This window comes from Haemorhous mexicanus, chromosome 22 (assembly GCF_027477595.1).
Source record: "Haemorhous mexicanus isolate bHaeMex1 chromosome 22, bHaeMex1.pri, whole genome shotgun sequence".
In the NCBI taxonomy this organism is placed as follows: Eukaryota; Metazoa; Chordata; class Aves; order Passeriformes; family Fringillidae; genus Haemorhous; species Haemorhous mexicanus.
Window position 1 is genome coordinate 4,690,278 of NC_082362.1, and position 20,226 is coordinate 4,710,503.

The following is a 20,226-nucleotide window of genomic DNA, read 5'->3' on the forward strand; positions in this document are numbered from 1 at the left end:
CTAGAAAAACAGCATTAGGGAGGCAAGAACCCACAGATGTTTATTGTGTTAGCAGGAGAGCCCTTCAGAGGGTCTTCACTGCCCCTCACAGGGGAAGGTTTCAGTTTTTCCGTGGAAAAAAAAACATTGAGCAAAAGTATTTCTGCTTAAGCCCAGATCATTTGCATTTGTAAATAGAACCTCAGCTCTTTGTGGGTATTACAGTACTGAGACACTCTGGGTTTGTCATATTCATGCTGTTTAATTTTAGGTTTCTGGTTTAGGTATTCTGAATTATCATTGGAAGCATTTGTTCCAGAGAGTCTTCACTGCCTGCTGCCAGAGCCTGAACTCTAATTTACACTCTGGATATATGCTCTTTTACATATAACATTCACTTGTATCACCTCTCAAAGAATAGTATTTGCCTCCCTTCACATCCCCAGTGCTTCATCCAGCTTCCTCCCAATTACCAGTTTAGATGGAACAGATTAAATTGAAAACTAGCCTGATGCCTCTGGGATAAAAAAATAAAATAAAATAATCAGCTCCATGAACCCATTTACTGCAAACTGCACAAAAGCCTGGTGCAAACAGAAGGGGGGACCAGTGGGGACATGGCCAAGTGAGACAAGGATGGGACCTTTTGGCTACTGTGGAGATGTACATGGAATTAAAGCATGCATATATACATACCATTAGTCAGACCTCCTAAATCTGGTGTTCCTAATACCTGTTTGTGAGGGAAGGCAAAGAGAAACACAGCCTGATGGTGAGAAATGAGGAATATTGTGCTGGGATGTGCTGGGCAACCTTTACTCTTAGAAGAAGGGATGTGGCAGCCTTGTTGGTAAATGTTTGGTAAAAATGCTGTGAGAGGTGGCAGACCTGAAAGTACTGAAAGGAGACAGTCACAGGCTAGTTGTTATTTGTGATTCACAAGGACTCTTGGATCCTTTCCTATTAGACCCGTATGCTTTTAGTTTTGAGTACAGAATTCAAAGTCAGCTTTGTTTCTCAGTGGCAGCTGTGGTGTTTGCCACCCGTGTTGGTCTGGGAAGAGACAGCATTTATTAACGTTGTCTGTTCTGGTTATTCACTCAAGCCAGACCCTCAATGACTTCATAGAAAGAAAGCAAAGCAGTGTGTAGTGTCTTTAGAGGGGCTGCCATGTACCCTGTAGGAGAGGAGAGCCTACTGACAGGAAGATTTTGTTTTCTCTCAATTTCATTCTCTGTTTGACTTATGTGTTACTTCGCAGTTTATGGCCGATCACGGGAGTTCCTTAACCCCACGATCCTACCAGGAATTATGTTTCTGCTAACATCCTGGGTCAAATCAGCTGTCTTTTCACATGTCTCACATTCATTTTCATTTAAGGCTCAATTACCTCTTGGCAATATGCCTCTAGTGACAACAGATCTATACCAGTAATTAGTATGTTTTGAGAAGTCTGGAATAAAAATCTTTGCTCCTTTGCTTAGGTACCTAGATGCAGTGATGAATTTTTAACTCTACACCCTAAACTTTAAAAGATTTATTCCTAATAATTTTGCCCCAATTCCCTTTAAAACCTAGTAAAAGTAGTGCATTAGTTTCCAATGCTTGGCTCCCTTGCAAACTCCTCATTTGAAATTCCCTCCTTAATATCTCTGGGCCACAAAAACCCGTGTGTGAGACTGGCTCTCTGAAAGGGAGCTGCCACTGCAGACCTGCTGGGACTGAACCTCCTTCCACTGCTGCAGGTGGGGCTTGAAGCACTGTGTTGTTCTCTGTATTTTAAACACCACAAGGAATGTCTTGGAAATATAAAAAGCAAAAGTAGACTGGGCACTATGAAGGAGTTCATATTTAATACAGATTGTTGATAATTTAGTATTAAGTGGTTCATTATTTTATTGTTCTTCAATAATTTGAGAGCTTAAATCTTCTACTTTTGGCTTGGCTAGTGATACTGTCTTGAGCTGGGTTATAAAAATACTGTGCTTCACCTAAGCACAGATTGTTATAGTTTTCATCTTAATTAGCAAGCTGCAGATTTAGATGGATTAATACAATCACTCTTTCTTTCTTTTGCCATAGAAGTTCAGAAGTATAATCTGTCACTTGTGAGAACATAAAGAATTGGACTGGAAGCATTCCAAACTCTTTACTGTAAGTGTTCAAAGATTTAATGGAGTCCTCAGTCATAAAATCTTAAATTTGAACTAGACCTTTATATTCTCCATTCTTAAATTCACCATTTTTATGTCCAGGGGATTTCCTGTTATCCAAGTATGTACGGAGGCCCTTTATTTCCCTCTGTGTGTGTTTTTTAATTCAAATCAAATGTGTATGTCAGTGGTTGATTGCACTTAACCTCCTTAGGTTCATATTTCTTATTTAATTACATTACATTTTAAGGTTTAAGGCTATATATTTACTGCAGTTAATAGCACACCATATTTAATGAAGCTGTTATCTTCTGCAAATATATACAGAACAATGGAGATTGATTGTATAGGACCTTTTGAAGAAGTTGTGTCTCAAAGCCATTTAAAATGAATAAACACAGTGGAGAGTTTTTCTTAATGTTGTTCTTCACCTAACACAGCTTCAAAACTAAGGAAGTGAGTGGCTGGGTTATCAGGGCAGTTGTTCTCCTGATCCCCAGCCAGGGACTGCACCTCTGTATGTCACAGCCACAGCTGGAGTGTCCCAGTGTCACCAAACCAGAAATGCTCCAGAACTGCAGCACCAAATCCACTCACCTCCCAGGTACACTGGCCAGGATCCCCCTCTGCCCTGCCTGCAGCTCAGCTCTGTACATCTACTGTCAGTCCATTCACAGAAGGCTCAGTACATGAACAATTATTATCTGATTTTACTGAAACATCTGAAAACAAGGGCAAGTATTACCTAGAGATCATGTCCAGAAAATCTGAGACAAATCTCCTGTGCTCCACTAGAATGCAGCCAGATGAACACCTGTTTTAAATGCAGAACAGGGCATCACCCTACATTGGGATACTGCACTGGGCTTCTCACAACAATCTGAGAGTTAAATACTCTAAATTGAGCCAAAAAATGCTGGGAGACACGTCCTTCCAGGCACACAGCAAGGCTGATAGTCTTGTCCTACCATTCCATCACATACCAAAAATCTCCTTAGTCTGGTCAAAAGCTTTTATTTCTTCTTTTGGGCAACAATCAGTTTAAACATTTCATAGTATCTTGCAGACTTTATAATTTCCTTTCTGCCAAAAACCAATTTATATCTCTCTTTAGATTACATCTCATCTTGCTTCTTTTATTTTTATTTCTCTTCCTTCAATGTTGTTACTATTTATAACATGTCATTTTTATTCCATTCCTATTATCCTTACAATAGCCATGATACATAACAGAGCACTGAACCCTGTGCTACAAAGGGAGGCACTGAGAGATTTCCTGATGGCTCTGGTAGGTCAGGGAGTTCAACCAGATTCTTTCTGGGTATAGACTGACAGCCCATGTATCCTTCCTGCCTGAGACCCTGTGGCATGAGGGGCTGTGAGCCAGTGTAATCCCAGAGGATTATTTGGGGATTGGTTTTGCGTTTGTAGAGAGATTGATCTCCCTTAGGCAGAAGAGAAAACAGAGAGATGAAGAGCATTTCTTGTGGTAAAAGAGATTTGTGTTCTGTGTGTGGAGCTGGATATAAGTAAAGCACAATTTAGTAGCTCCAGCTTGGGTCATTTAAAAATGGAAGCGAGGCCCTGGAAGAGGGATGGATTTTGGAAACCAAGCCCATTAGGTGTGGAATCCATTGCTGACAATGTGAACACCTAAGCTAGCATTAGTGTACGTGTGCTTAGCCAAGAAATACTTGGAACCTGTTGCTTTGCAGTGACTTTATCCTTTAATGCCTGCAATCTTTCGTATTTAGCACCTTAGCTGCTTTTATTGCTTCCATGGAGGAATCTGTCAGGTTCAAGAGAGGAGATTGGGTAGAGAGCCAGCTAAAGAGCAAGGCAGTGCCACTGAACAGTGCTGGTGTTTGCTTGGATGATTGCTCCCCTTGGAACGAGGAGACCCAAATGACATAAAGGTAAATTGATAAATCTGGAAAATATTCTCTTTAAATAATCCCCAGAGCTCCCAGCCTAACACACAGCTGTAGGGGAAAAAAAAGCACCCCAACTGAACAGGATGTTGGGCTGCATTACAGTAAGAACAGAATATATATCAAAAAGGTGTTATTGTTATTACCTAAACCACTGGTGAGTTCTTGTTGAGAGTGCTCTTTTCAGTACTGTTTGCTCTACCTAAGGAGGATATGATTAAGGGATAAAGCAAGGAAAATGACAGTAAAACTGTGCCTTTCAGCTTTCAGTTATAAAGCAAGACTGAAGAGCTTTGGTATTATCTTGTTTTAAAAGAGATATTGCAGTGATTTTTAAATGATTTTAAAATAATGAAGGACATTAATCACATTGAAACAGACCCAAAGTCTATGAAAACAAGAAGAGTTACATTGGAAAATAGGATCTTGGGAAAAGAATGAAGAGAGAGAAGGGGAAGGTTCATGTGAATGCTCCAATAAATATGTGATGTCAGTTATCAGAAGGGTCCTGTGAATCTGGATGTGCAGGGTAAAGTGAAGCTGGAACTGTAAGGAAAATAGGAGAGTGACAGTGGCATTGTGACTGTTGGCCAGTAACACACAGGCACTGGAAGCCAAGCTGGAGCAGGCTCTGGGAAACACCTGCAGCAAGGAGCAAAAGGAAGGTCCTGCAGCCTGGGTAGGAGGTCCAGCACGGGCAAGGATGCTGCAGGGAGGCACTGACTGACAAAGAGTTTGCAGTGTGAAGATGGAGGCTGAGAGGTAAGCAGCTTGTGGAACAAGGCAGGAGAGAGAAGATTGTGAAAGCACATGGCTGCTGTTAATCTACCTGAACTGCAGACACCCAAGGTGAAAATACTGGAGGCAATTTCAGCTCTTAGCTGGGCAGGATTTTGCTGTGGATGTGGTGGTCCATATACAATGGGACCAAGTGCAGCAAGTTTCAGCCTGCAGCCCACACATTTTTGAAGGAGCCAAAGCCAACTTCTAGGGGCCCTGTGAAAGCCAGCTAAGAAAAGCAGACTGCTGTGGTTAGTCCTTGTTGTAATGGCCCATGGAGAAAGTTCCTAGGAGATTAAAAAAACCCAAAAAAACAATAGAAGCTGTAAAAATATGGCTAGAAAATTCAGATTTGCTGGGTGGATGAAGGGAAACACCAGTCTCCCGACTTGCATCCCCACTGGCTGGTCCCACAGGGCAGGTGGCAGTGCCTCAGGTGTGTAGGAGCTGGGATGAGGGTGCTTATTTCCATAACTCCTTAGGTTTTGTGTGCTAAAAATTTACTTGTGTATATTGTGAGGAAGGGAGTGAGCCCACTCTCTTCTGTGACTTGCACAATACAGAAGGGAAACTCAGACTTCCACTCATACTGGGTTCCTCTAGTCAAGCAACATTTGTCCATGGGGAAATTAGGAGAAGTAGGAGGATTTAAGAGCCAGAGTACAAAACTGAGACATTCTTTGGTCATGAAAGTCCTTCCTTCTCTGAGATTCAGAGTCCATGACTCAGGACAGGTTTTCAAATTAGCTAAGCCCACTGAATCTGGATATCCTATAGTCAGTGACTCCAATAAAAATTGCAGCCTTGTCTCTGGTAGCTGCTCCCACTGCATGTTGCAAAGTACTTTGTTTTGTTGTAAAAGTTCAGGATTCTCTGTGGTCTGGAGAATTTATAATATCAGTGTTTATGTCCTGTACAGCATCAAGCAAGCAGGCAGCCCCCAGTGACTGAATGATGTTTAATGAACAGTTAATGAACAGGATCATGGTTTGGGGATACAGACATGGAGACAGACCTCCAATGTTTTCTTTAGTGACCTCAGAGATGGAAGAGAGAGCATACTTATTAAATCTGTACATGAGGCAAAGCTGGAACTGAATGCAAGAGTTCTGGAAGGCAGGATTAAAACTTTGAGTGATCTTGACAAATTGGTGATATAATCTGAATAAAATTAGATGAAACTAATTAAGGACAACTGCAGGGCACTTTGCTTTGGCAGGAATAATTTTAACTAGCAAGTACAGGCTGAGGGAATGTTAGGCTAGCAGTCCTGTGGAAAAGGTAGAGAATTCCAAACTGAACAGGGATTAACAATGATGTACAGATGTCAGGAAGGTAAATCCTTAGCAGGGCAGTGGTATTCCACAGAAATATAAGTCATGGATACCATAAAATAGATGTAGACCTGTTGGAAAATCCAGAGGAGAGTACCAAAAAGAAGCAGAACTATCTAACATGACCTGAAGAAACTGCTGTTGTTTTGCTTCTAGAAGAAAAAGAATGTTATTAAAACATTTATTAAAGTATGTTGATGAATTAAAAGTCTCTTCAATGAGAGAAGAAAGAGGTTTCTACAGCCATAACATAGTGAAAAAAGTAAGCTATTAAGAGCTTAAATTTCAGTAAAGCAGAATGAGGTTGCATGCTAAGAAAAACTACCAGAATAGAGCACAAACATTGAAATTTGTTTTCAGATGACCATGGAGACTTTCTATCTTGAGGTCTTTCAGAACAAGGCAGAAAAATTTTTGCCAACAATAATCTGTGTATAACAGATCTTTCCATACTGGGAGGAGGAAGAAGGATTAAGTCTTACAGTCCTTCCTGGCTACTTCTGGATGTGTTTCTACTCTGGCAGGTCTGAGTGCAATAGCCTTGGTGCTATTTCTGCCTTGTCTTTATCACACCTGTGTGCACCCCTGCTGCATTCTTGATGATTCTGATGGATCAAGGGTGTGTCCACAAACTCTCTGTGCCTGTGCAGATCAGTGCCTGACATCAAAGGTGACAGAAATCTTTTTTCCCAGGACACAATCATGCTCAGAGTATGTATAATTCCACCGGACATAGGCATTGTCTTGCTGATCAGTTGAGTCATCACATTTTCCATCTGCTGAATTATGCTTCAATCTGAGTTATTTTATCCCTTGTATTACGTTATAATACCCACACAAGTGCTTCACTCAGGCAAAGGTCTCATCTATGGTCAATGAATTTTGCCATTCATGACTTCTGACTCATTTCTCATGCTTCACACAATAACACTGTCTCTCATGTTTGCTGTATGCTAAACTGCTTGTGTAAGTGAGCCTTTCTTCAATTCTATTCCATTCTGAGTTGTGATTAATTTATTCCTTGTCAAATGTAAGAAATGTCCACACAATAGCTATCTACTAGCTTAGAATAAAAACCTCCACAGTCCCATAAAATTTTCAGTCTGGCTCAGGTTTGGTTTGACTCCCCAGTAACAGACATGTTACAATAACCTTAGTAATCTTATAATTTAATTTATAATAGAGGTCTTGAACTCTTACTGTTGCTAACCTCTTATCCATCTCTTTCAATTTTCTAATGTTTCTTGAATGCTTTGTATATCACAATGATCTAGGCATTTTGGGAAGCTAGAAGGGGTTTATCTAAATTATTTTTGGGTTTAGATGATCTTATCAATGACTTCATTCTAGCTTCAAAAGGACACTTCATAATTCTAAAGCTCCTCAAGGTTTTATCAACCAGAACAAAGCTGCTTTTCCTTTGGTCTCTTCTTAGTATGCACATGAAAAGTGCACTAGAAAAATCCTAGGCATTGGCTTTTCAAAATTTGCTTGCCATGATTCTAACAACATTGTGACTTTTCTTTTTCAGCTAATTACTGACTTCTGGAATAAAAGTGCTGATGAGGAGTTGAGATGGCATTTCTGTTGTAGAGCTGCAGTCTGCTTACAGATACAGCATTGCTTTTCTACCTTTTTGTGCCACAGATCCCTCTTTTGCTGTATCACTCCAGTTTTTCCCTTTCAACTGAACAAAAATCAGACTAAACTTTGATTATTCCTTTTATTGTCTCTATTTCCCACCACTTCATTTATTGGTTGGCTTGCATTCAGGGTGTGTATGGTTAAAGAAATTATAGATATTTTCTCAGAACAATTTCTGATGTTTTAAGTCTCAGGTTTGCCCAGTGTACTGGGAAGCTGAAACACAGTCCATGTGCCCACATGGTTTTTGTCCAATGGATTATCCTTCTCACATGACAGTGTAAGGCTGGCATTTGCATAGCAGGTGAGCAGAGTGCAGGACAGTCCTCCAAGGGTTTTTTCTTCATGACAGCAGAGTTCACAGAGTTGGTAAATAAAAACCTGCCCCTTACCTCTTTACTTATTTCCCCCAGTGCTGCTCTGCATTGTGGCTTTCCAGCGTGCATCTGCCCCTTCTATCTTGAACTGAATTGGTGAAATGCATCTAAATAATTTATTTAGCCCTGCTTGCCTGGGCAAATCTTTAATTAACAGGCATAAAAAGTGTAGCTTTCTATTTTAAATATATTATGTTTGGTTTATAAGAACAGGACTGTTCAGATTTCAAGGGTTTTCTTCTCAAAGCCAGTCCCTCTGATAAATTGAAGGGATTATGTTTTTGTTGGCTGTCTTTGTTACCTCCATCACTGTGTTTCCAATTTATCAACATAGTTTTGAGAAATTGTTAGAGTATGTTGCACTCGTAAGCACCATGGGGAGAAAAAATATTCATTTATTACTGCTATTGTGTTTGATTATATTTCACATATCCAAAGGACTAAAATGAAATGTCATCTTTAATTCTCCCCTTACAGTAGACAATATCACCCTTTCTTCTCTCGTTCCAGAAACAGCTTGGAAGTCAATTCTTCATTTTCATTTTAAATCAGCCATACAGAATAGAAGCAAGTGTGCGTTAGGGACACGGCAGAAGTAATGGGAAGCTGGAGATCTGAGCTCTGTTTCTGGCTCTGCCTCGAGCTCTTTGCAGTCTTGAGCAAAGTCATTTGACCTCTGCTCTCCATTCTCTCAGTTCATGAAATAGGAAGACCATTTGCTTCCTACAGATGCCTCCAGTAATTTGACAGAATCATGTCTTGTCTAATCACCTGTGTTTAATATCTCCTAGGGTCTTGCAAAATCAGTGAAGGCTGAAGCAGCAAATTTTCCATGCAGCCGAAAACAAAATGCTTTTGGACAGTTAAGACTTGAAGACTACAAAGACCTTCTGAAAGATCTAACCCAGGCCAGGTTAGAAAGCCACTGGTGCTGTTCAGTGTTGTCAAATATTGATAAATTATCTATCTGAGCCTGTCAGGAGAGAGAGGTGTGACTGGGACAAAACCCTAAACCCTGAACCCTGCCCTCAACACTCAGTCTGGTGCTGCAAGGAACTTCAATTTGTGCACACAGAGCAGAGGATGAGCACCTAGGCTGAGGAGAAGGGGAGTTTTAGAGAACTGCTCAGTGTTTTGCTGTTCCTGACTCCTTTCCTACGTGAAGACTGAGTTTGGATGGTCTGTAGTCCAGCTTAGAGGGAAGAGCAGAGTCTCTTCTTTTGTTGCCCTGTCAGGCTGAGCAGACGTTTCCTGAGAACTGACTCTGAGCATCATGTCTGAAAGGCTGAACATCCCAGAGTGACTTTCTGGGAGCTGTGTGCTCTCTTGGGGGTGAGAGAAGGGAAGGGAAAACGTTCCCTTGCTGAAGGTGAGGGAAATATCAAGGGAAGAGTGCTCAGGCTGCAGGTCTGGGGATAGAGGGCCCTGTTACATCCCAGCTTCAGGCACTGAGGGCTTTTTGTAAATATACAGTGTCTGTTTCTGAGTGGGCTTGGCATCCAGTGTTGCTGGAACAGAACTTTTCAGTCCCTTTGGGCTCAGAGAGTGCTGGTGCACAGCCTGCCCCAGCTCTGGGTCTGGGGCAGCCTGGGGAGGCTGTGCTGAGCTGCAGTGCAAACTGCATCTCTGCCTCCTTGTGTGATTTGCTTCAGTGATTAATGGCAGCGGCTGTTTAAAAACCTGGTGCCTCATTTGCAGTCTAAACTTGTCTGGTTACAGGCTCCAGCCAGGGGCTATTTATCTCTGTTGTGCAGGCTCTGGAGGTGGGCACCGTGGGGGAAGGGGTAGCTGCTCACCTGTGGCTGGGGGCAAATGCCAGATACAAGATACTGGATTTTCCCAGTGTCTTGTAGGGAACATTTTTTCAGCTGCAGCATCTTGCAGGGATTGCATTGCCCTCAAGGGAAGAGGTCTCTGCCTTTGCAGAGCCCCACGGGGAGGTCCTGGGCCCCTAGAACATCCCAGCAAGAGACCTGCTTTCAGTGGTACATCAGGGCTGTCTTTGGCTGGCTGCACAAACTGAAGGTGCAGAGGGGGTGTTGAGAGCTTGCAGGAGCTAAGGGTAAAACATTTGGAAAGACAGTTGTGTCATCTTAAAAATTAAATCCCTTCTTGAGGTGTTTGGTACAGAGAAGTTGCTTGCCTAATCAGTGAGCTGCAACAGCCCTGGTTCCTCTGGAGCTGGGAAGGGGACACTGAGCCAGCAAAAAGGGTCCTGACATTGTTGCCAAATGGGGGATGTACAAGGGTTTTAAACATAGATTCAGCTGCTGTACTGAGGGGGAGCCTTGCTGCTGCCTTCCTTCTTGGGGTGTTACCATTGCAAAACACCCACATCCTTCTACAACTGCAAAAATGTTCCTCCTGCCTGGGGTTCACTGTGCAATTCTTCAAGCTCAGGGCCATCCTGGGTGATAAACCAAGGGGGTCTTTGGGAAGTGGTGGCAAAGGGAGTGCTTGTGTGTGAATCATAGAATCATGAAGGTTGGAAATGGTCTCTAAGATCATTGAGTCCAACAGTCAACCTCACACTGTCATGTTCACCACTAACACATGTCCCCATTGAGTGATGCTAGAATGAGCAGGATGCACACAGTGAAAGCAGAGATCACTTTCTCACTGCTTTCCATGTGAGTGAAATGCCTTTAAATTATTTATTTCCTATTTTATCTGTGTAACTTCTGCAGCAGAAGTTATCAGTGAACGTGGCAGCAGGCACCAGCTTTGGGGCAGTTCACTGCTGAGCAGTGGGTTCCCTTTGACCTGGCCCTCGGGTAACTGGGGAGACACATGGACCTCTGCTGCGTGTCGGTGATGGGTTTGGATGGGGACTGGGACTCCCCGGGCGCTCCCTGCTCTTGGGGCGCTGCCGGCTGTGCCCGGGGCAAGGCGCAGCCCCGCGGGTTCCGTGTCCTGCGGGAGCGCGGCTCGTCTGGCCCGGGCCGACGCCCACCCCGACGGAACCCCTCGGCAGCGGGGTCTGCTGCGAGGCCTGGCAAGGGTTAACGCCGAAGCCCCACGCCCCCTTTGACGGAGTCGGGCCAACCTCGCCAAATTTGAAAAGGCATCCGGGGCTGAGTGTGCGCCCTGGGAGCATCGAGCCGCGCTGGCCCCGGACCCCCTGCGCGGGCAGCAGCCGCAGCCGCCGGGGCTCGGCTTGCCGAGGGTCGGGGCTTCCCTTTGGCAGCCGGAGCAGCCATCCCCTGTGCCCGGCACCCCTGCCCCGTGCTCCCCGCTCCCGGGACTCCTCCGTGCCGCGGGATCCCGCCGTGACCCCGGCCGGGGGAGCACGGCGTGGCCCTGCGCCTGCCGTGCAGTGTAAGAGGGAAAGGGGGAGGCGGTAGGAAAACCCCGTTCTTGCAAAAATGCAGCTCGCTCTTTTCTTGTCCTGGTGCTGCTGCCTGCACGGATGCGCGCTGGGCACTGGCTTCCTCTATCAATTCCCAGCATCAACCCTGCAGCACAACTACCCAGAGCAGAGCTCCGGCTCGCCGGGCAGCGGCTTCGCCAGTCGCCGGTGAGTAAGACCGGGTCCGCCTCCGGGCGAGGAGGCTGCTCCCCGCCGGTGGCCCCGGGGGACAAACGGGCACGGCAAAGCCGCGGGCAGCGGTGCCTCGGAGGGTGCAGGGGTGTGCGGGGCTGCTGCCCCTCGGCGAGCCGGGCTGGGCTGCCCGCATCCTCAGCGGCGTGCGGGACGCTCCCTACCTGCCCGCAGCAGTGTCCGCGCCCTGGGGCAGGGAGCGGCTGGGGGATCGAGGAGCTGAGCTTGGGTAAATGACACCCGCAGTGTCCCCCTGCCGCGCCCAGCCCGTCGGGGAGGGGAAGGGGCTTTGCCGGGCTGCGCGTCCCCGCGCAGCGCGCGGCCGGAGCAGGAAAACCTCCTGAGCCGGGACACTGGGGATGCCGGCAGAGGGAACTGTTATAGCCCTCGGCTGCGAGGAGAAACTTGTTCAGCTCAACAAAGGAAACCCCTTAATTACAGATCTTACTTCAAGAGCTGCAACTTCCAAGTAGCTGTTTAAAACCAAACCTCCCACTCTTCTCCTCTCCCCCCACCCCAACCCAATTTCTTATAAACTTAATATAAATCAGGTTTGATTTACTGTATTTTACTGCTTCAGTAGAGCAAACAATTTAGGCTTCTCCCCCTCCCCTCTGTTTTCTCTGGGTATTTCTCTAGAGGTGAAACAGCTGTTCAGATGAATGAGCTGCACTGTATAAAGCAAGAGAGTGGCTTAACCTGATTCCAGTTGTTCTTGAATTTCACTTTTTTTCTTTTTTTCCCCTCTGTCATTCCCCTAAGTGGGGACTTGAGACTTAATATTCAGGGCTCGTCCATCCTGTCTCTACCTCTTTTCCTCCTCCCTTGCTAATACCTAGTCTGAGTGAGTTGTGCTGCTGTGGAGGAGGGCTTCTGTTAGCACGGCTTCCTTGGGCTGGGGATTGGGAAAAGGCACGGACTCCGTGGATTTCCGTGTCGGATCGGAGGTGCAGGGGCGGCACCAGCCCTGTGCCTTGCACGGGGCTCGCATATGGTGCGGATTTCCCCCCGGGGGGAGGTGGCTTTGTCCGCTGCGCTGTCAGACAGCCCTGGGGCTGCAGGGGGTGTGATGTTAAACTACAGCAACTGTCAAAGGGTTTGAAACGGCAGAAAATTATAGGAGAGTAATGGGATAAACCTATCCCAGCTGGATCTCTTCCAAGGTACCCCCTTCCCAAAGCATGAGCTGCAATGAGAACCACATGTCATTTGTCTTACATATCTATTAGCCTGCAGATCTTTGTTCAGAGCTACCACACTTACATGAGTGTGGACTCTGCTCACCAAAGACCTTCCCCTCACCAAAGACCTTCCCCAGTTCACACTCTTGCACAGCTTTCCCATGCTCAATGGTTTGGATAGCTTTGTCAGGGGATTGTGTCTCTCTCCAAGTCTATAAAGTGTTGTGTAAAACCACATAAACCTGATTTAAACAATGATGCTGGGGAAAGCTGGTAGATTTTTTAGGTTTATTTTTTATATCCAGTGGAACTTTGCCCTGGGAGAATCTCCCATTCTAGTTTAATACAGAGGGGGGAAGGAAAAACTGAAGGGAGGAAAAAATCACCAGTGGATGTTGTGAAAGAAAAATTCAAGTGCTCAGTCAAATATCACACGTTGAAGCAATCTTTGTATGTTTTAATTTCCCCTTGAGTGGTGAAGTTTTGTTGTTGGCAAATGTCTAACAGCTTCACTTTCTGATGGGAAAATCTGTGTGGGAAAACTTTCCCCAGCCACAGTGTTGGACTTTTGAGGGAAGTCTCCTGCTGGGTGCAGCTTCAGGTCGGGATAGCTGGACTTTTCTGGATTTAATATGGTCCATGATAGGAGTGAGGCTCTTTGCTCTGAGTTTGACCTTGATCTATAGGGGTGCAAAGCCTATTTTCAAGGACTGAATCAGACTGGTATAGATGGGTTTTTATGTTGTTCAGTGTCCCTTTTGCCATTGAAACAGGGGATCTTGGTAGCACCGGAATTTTGTGAAGCAACAGCAGCTCCATCACAGCAAAGCTTTCATGCCTCTGCTTTGGAGAGGCTGTGGAGGAGACAAGATGGTGGGAAGGTGATTGCTGTTAATGGCACTATATGGCCATTCCTACTTTCTCTTCTTCAACCTTTCGAGTGTGTGCTTTGTCCAGTGACTTCTGGCACTTTCCTGAGTCAAAAATAAGCAGGGTCAGAGCCTTGAAAGTTCCTGCTGCAGCTCCAGGTGCTGGTACATTGCAGCACATACTGATGGGATGCTGTGCAGTAGACAGGTTTCCCTGATACAGGACACACCATCTTTCTGCAGTCTTTTCCTACCTTTGATCAACAAGTGATTGAGCTGTTTGGGAATCTGCTATCAATTTTCTAAAAATTAACTTGTCATAAAAGTTGTATTTCTCAAAGGGGAGAAGTTTCTGGAGTCCTTTGTCCTGATACAGCCCTTGGTATCTAGGTTGCAGGCTGGCTCAGAGATGGGCTCCTGGGCTCTGAGGTCTGCTGACCATGTTTCCTGCCAGAAAAATAAGGCCCTGAGCACTGTAAAAACCTTGAGGTGGTGAGGAAGGGAAATTTGGAGGAAAAATTACTCCTATTCACATTTTTCAAAGTGAAGCCATGGAATACTTATTCTGGAGTAATGATGTATTCTTTGTTTCCTTTTTAAAAAATGAATATTCTAGCTTCTGGTTGGCTTCAGTTGACAGCTCATGGCTATTAGACCAAAGACACTTGCAGTCTATCTTTGCATGTGCTTGAATTGAACTTCTGATGTGCAAGTGCTAGTGACTGAAATCCAGGCAGCAGTGTCTGTTGGCATTGTATGGACTGCAACAGCCTCACAATTTAGCTTGAAATTCCCATTCAGTGCATGCATTTTGAACTTGCTGCTGTGTTAAGGCAATGAATGGGAAGTGGGCCTTGCTGGAAGCATAAGAATGGAGGGGCTGCCTGCCAAGGAGAAATCTTCCTCCAAGCTCTGAGAAGCTTTGCTAACTGAGTTAAGGGAAGCTTGTTCCCATGCTGCAAGTAGCTCAGTTGTCAAGGAACACTGCCTCTGTGTTAGTTGTCTTTGGGGTTGGTGTTCTCCCAACTCCTCATTCTGTTTTCCTCTGCTTTCTAATTAGTCATGCATTGGGTTCTTGTGAACTTAATTGTGGGAGTCTGAAACTTCTGAGAATAGATTCAGGGCTTAGACTGGAAACCTCTTTGGATGAGAATTGGAGGTGGCTGATAGAAAATCCCAAAACATGAACCCAAAAGCAATGTAGGATGATAATTTTTTCACTGGGATCATTACAGTACCATCACAAAAGCCCTGTGGGGTGGCTGCAAGTCCAGCTGTAGCATTTAGGACTCTTCAGCCTAAAAACTTCTTCCTGTTAATGACCATTAAAACCATGATGTTACAAATAACTGGACTGTACAAATAGGTATTCTTATCCACATTCTACTGGTAATTGCACATTTGATCACAATAATTCCCAGTGATTCCTACAGCAGTGATGTTTTTTGAGGATGGATATGGAGAGAAAAGTAATATCTGATAGTTGTAAGTGCAATATTTGGTTGCCAGAGGCTTTGACATGGAAGGCCAGGTAGCCTTTGGCCATTTCACGTTGTGACTCAGAGCACAGCCCAGAAGAGTGAGACCTGGGTCCCAGTTGCTCCTCTGCCAATGTTTTACTCCATATCAGGGGGCAAATCACTTTGCCATGGATTCCATGGAATAGTTAAACAAGTTGTGTGAGCTCCTTTGATGTGGGAATGATACTTAAACAGACACCAGCTTTCCAGTACTGCAGCTTGTCTTCCTTCCCTGAGAAACCCAAAGTGTTGGTGCTTGAAATATGTTGTCAATTATTCCTTCAGGCTACCAGTTTCCTAACAGATCACTTGGATGTCTGGCTCTCAAGATCAAGATGTCTGTGTGGACCTCTTGTAGGTAGATGTGTTCTGTCCAGAATGACTGCCTGTGTTGTGCCTGGCCCTACAGCTTCATCTGTGCTGGGCTGGAAATGACCCTCCCCAGCACAACTGCACTGAAATGTAGCAACCTCCAGCCTCTTAGGTGAGGTTTTAGTTATTTTAAGTAACTGTGAGTCTCTTTATGTGATAGAAGCCTGTTCTTAATATTAAAAGGTCATCTATGAATAAGTATCCCTATTTATGTAGTCTGTAAGAATGTATATCTGGAGTTTTCCTGATGGATTTTTATTAATTCTCTCTTCACTAGAGACAGATTACTTGAACCTTATTTCAGCCTCAAATTCTGAACCTCTCATGACTCTTAAGTGGGTGTGGAATATAAAACTATCCATATTGGCCAAATGTGGTTTTCTCTCCTTCTAGTGACAGGATCTTGCTCTCTGAGTCATTCTCTCCATCACCTAATTGTCTGCTCATTGCCTGAGGTCCCTGGTTTGCTATGGACTGTGAGGATGTCAAGCAAACAAACTGGGATTTGTGTCACGCTGAGTCCTCTGCTCTAATTCTGCTTTGAAGTGCCCAACCCAGGTAACCAAGAGGTCAGAAGGTCTTGAGCTCATCACCAGACCCTGGAACTATCTGGTGTTTGTTCCCTGGACTCTGCACCCATATGATCTTCATCTGACTCGTGGGGTTCAGGGCTCTGACTTTGCAATGCAATTAGCAGTGGAGCCAATGGTAGGCTAAGGGTCTGGTGACACTGGAATGGCTTTGAAATACCAGATGTGATTGTAAAATTGTATTCCTGTAGGAAATCTACTATCCTGCCTTTCCAGCTGCTAATGTGAATAATTTCTCTTTAGGTAGGTTTCATTTACCAGCTCGAGGGGAAAAAACAAAGGGAGCAGAAAGGCAAAACAATGGGTGCTAGTGAACTTGTGCTCCCTTTGGATAAATTAACAAGTGTTTCTTTCAATAATCCTTATTTTTTAGTTTTCTCAAAGTTGAGCTTGTTAGGGTGCTAAAGTGCTGGTGGAAATAGGTTAGAAATGTCACAGCTTTGCTTGGGGAGTGGTTCTGTGACACTGAGATCATAGAATATTTACTTACATCTTAGTTTTGTTTGGCTGTGCTTTGATAAAGGGGGAAAATGAAGAATGGCTTTGAGATAACGATTAAGAACTGAAAGCATAGAGCGCTTTAGGTCTTCTAGGTCAGAATAATGGACCCTTTCCTGCATGAGACCTCCAGCATGTCTGGAAATTTTACTGATTTATAAAGCATAGATGCCTTTCCTGTAGGATTATACAAAAATTCATCCAACTGCATTTCTGAAATAGACACAAAGCTCTTGACTCACTTTTAATTAGGCAGATCTAGACAGTGCTTAAATTTGCTTCCACTGAGGCATAATGTTTATTTAGAATCTTTGAGCATACAGCCAGCCTGTGCCAACTTAGATGCCACAAGGATTCTGTTGAGGATAATAGCTGCACATTAGAAAAAAGGCCAATGCTACTTATTTGGTTGCTGTCCTACATTTTTCATCTTTTTATACACGTGAATAATACTAAATCTCTTGCTTAGTGTAAATTTGCACAGTGTAGCACTCATCTGAATTAGAGTCCTTAATACTGCAGAAACCAGCAAGAGTAGGAACTGTCATATTGTTCCTTGTTGGTTTTGTTCCTTGCCTCCTTTTGTTTGGAGAAATGCTTGTTTGTTGATTTGTAATTTATAACATGATTTAGGTGCTTTGGCTGCTTTTGACAAGTAATGTTTTCCTCCTCTTGGAATTGAACAGAGATGTAAGTGAGGAGTATGCTTAGGTGGAAGTATTGATTGTAATGTTTAGGCCTTGCTGTTTGAAAATAGCTGAATCTTTTGGGGAGGACCAACAAATAGGAAGCTATTTCAGACTTCAGACTGCTTTTCCACTTTTAAAGCTGGGCAATCATATTTCTGGCAAAGAGAGAAGCCTCTTCTATCTGTCTAGAAATGGCTTTCACCCAGAGGCCCACACAGTGGGTGCCTCTGAGACAAAAGCTGAAGGCAGTTTCACAATGTTTCATGTTTGGAACAGGTCAGTCTCCTCTTCCATATTGATGTAGTTTATCTGGGAGAGAGAATCTGCTACTCAAAATCATAATAGCTGATATTGAAACTGAGACGAGATGCAGTCTGTGAGATTCTCTTATCCAGGACTCTTCCCTTTGCCTCTGTGGTTTGCTTTGTGTCTCCTGTCCATCCTCCCAGAGCTGAGTAAGGCTGTTCTTATCCAGCCACCTGCCTTTGTGCTGAGCAAACAAACCATCTGTCAAAACATTAAAGCTAAAGTGAAGTACCACTGCATAGAAGGGACCAATTCATGTCCAATATTGACATCAGGTTATGTAGTCAGATGTCTTTTTAATAAATTCCACTTTTTCTGCCCCTAGGAACTGGGTGGAAGTGATATTCTTTGCAGCATTTGTGCTGCATACAGGCATGTGTTTGCTGAGAGCATCTCAGAAATGCCAGTGCAGTGAAATCATGAGGCAGGGGAGTATTCCCTGGATGTGGTTGCGTAACCAAGTTAGACTGAGTCTGTAAAGTTAAGAACAGGTCCAGTTCTGTTTCTTCTGGATGTCCCCCCACCTCTTCTGTGTGTGTATGTGCACTCTGGAGAGGAGGTGTGATTGTTGGACAAGACTCTTGATTCCCGATTTCCATTTTTTAATGGAATAGAAAGACCAAGGATGTGGAAAGAGTGTGCCTTATAAAGGTAGTATAGGACAAGGTGTTTCATCAAAGATGCTTGTTTCATGCAAGGTCAGTTTTGGGGTGGACTGTGAGGAACGGGGCACAGCAAATTCAGTTGCAGGACCTGACTACTAAGGCTCTTGGTCTTCTGTGTGAGAAATGGGAACAGGATGCTCCTTCCCCTGGGCATGTTGGATGTTAGAGCTATTTAGGACTAAGAAAAGGCAGCTGCATAGGTGCTAAATGAGCTAAATACTCCTTTTGCCCTGTTGGGATGACCTCCTGAGATGGAGCTGCTCAGTTAAGGCACTACACAAAAACTTCCCTTCTTGTTTCATGCCTGGGGTCAACCAAATCTACTTTTTCCCTCCAGAGCTTTGCTAAGTTGCTCAGGAGTGTGGTGCTGGGAGCTCTGAGCTTGGTTGGAGCTGCTGCTCCTGGGGCAGGGCAGGGGCAGAGGGGCTGGGGGATGGATGACATAACGTCTCCACGCTGGGCTCCCGTTGCCCGCGGTGGCGGTGCTTGCTGGGGTGTGGTAGCCCTGAACGGAAGGGCAGACATTTCTTTTTTGCTGTGTGCTGCTTAGCCCTTATTAAACTCAGATGTTTCTAACCCCTTCCTCCGGGCTCTCATTATTGCTGTAAACACAGCAGAGCACAGGGAGCTTTTTCAATTCTCGTTTGAGGCAGCAATGGGTGACAGATCTCCCCACATGAATTTAACACTTCAATCCCAGGGAGATTCTGCCTGTGTTTTCCCTAAAGAAAAAGACTTTTTCATCTGATGCCACTTCTCTTGTGCCTGCCTCGGGTTCATTGGCTTCCTGGCTTTCTTCTTGCCTGATTCTGTCTTGTGCTTCCCCAGAACCTGTCTGGTTTCTGCAACCCTGCTCAATGTTGGCTGTCTGGCTGCTTGTCTCATCTCTGTATCTTGTTCAAATGTTGAGTTGTTTGCATTTTCAGTGGCAGTGAAAGCAATACCAGCTAAAATAAGGTTTCTGTTGCTGTGCTAGGATGAGTCAAAAAGGCTGTCCTAGGAGAAACACCTAGATCTGCATGACAGCAGGTCTGGATCTCAGCTGTACCTCTTCCAGATTTACTGTGTGCCTCTGACAGAAAATTACATTTCAGCTTTCTGTGGAGGGAAAAGGAGAAGAGAGACTGCCATGGTAACAGGATCTTAGATGCTTCCTACCTATGAACCACAACTTCACCCAGCATGAGCTACTGTACCCCTGTGGGGGGACTTAGGAATCCTTGGTATCTCTGAGTATAACCCACTAACTTTGAGGTAAATCCAGGCTATTTATAACCTCCTTGTATGCAGTTCTCCAAGGACTGTATCCATTGCAAATCTACTTACGAGTCTCAAATATCTGTCCATTTAATATAATTCTACTTTGAGCTGAGAAATTCTTGGCCCATTTGAGGTATCAGAGCTGCTTTGTGCATAGCATTGGCTTAGTAAAAGCTGTGTTCCTGCAAGGTCTGGGATGGTCTCTGTCAGATCATCTGTGTGACTTGTTCTTGTGACATTTGTGTCTCGCTCTAATCTTGTGTTGTCCCTTGTTGTAAATTGAGCTAAAGAGCTCTTGACAGAGAGCTAGACAGAACCAGGCTATGGCAGATGTTAGGAAGGTCGCTGCCATTCTGATGCTGTATTTAGTCACTGGCTGCTAAGTTTCCTTTTGGAAATTAAGGCTATCCTAAAACAATTGATGATGAGCTACCTTGCTGCAAGATTCTCAAAATCTGGTCCTTTGAGTCTGTGGCTTGATTTAAATTGCCCTTCAAAAGTTTCTGGCATGTGGGGAGGTATAAAGAGCTTTTCTCA

The 20,226-nt window shown here is 44.5% G+C and overlaps 1 protein-coding gene across 9 annotated transcripts in view; it reads left to right on the plus strand.

Moving 5' to 3' along the window:
- The first annotated feature begins 11,327 nt into the window (after window positions 1–11,327).
- The window catches only part of COL26A1 (collagen type XXVI alpha 1 chain), a 176,811-nt gene continuing 167,912 nt past the window's right edge, over window positions 11,328–20,226 (plus strand). For 2 of the 9 annotated variants that reach the window (XM_059866001.1, XM_059866002.1), the window contains exon 1: window positions 11,340–11,715. In XM_059866001.1, coding sequence (XP_059721984.1) covers window positions 11,564–11,715 — 152 coding nt within the window. In that variant the 5' untranslated portion in view covers window positions 11,340–11,563. Of the gene's footprint in view, window positions 11,716–20,226 lie in introns of all 9 variants that reach the window. The other 7 variants (XM_059866007.1, XM_059866006.1, XM_059866008.1 and 4 more) reach the window with 7 other exon arrangements.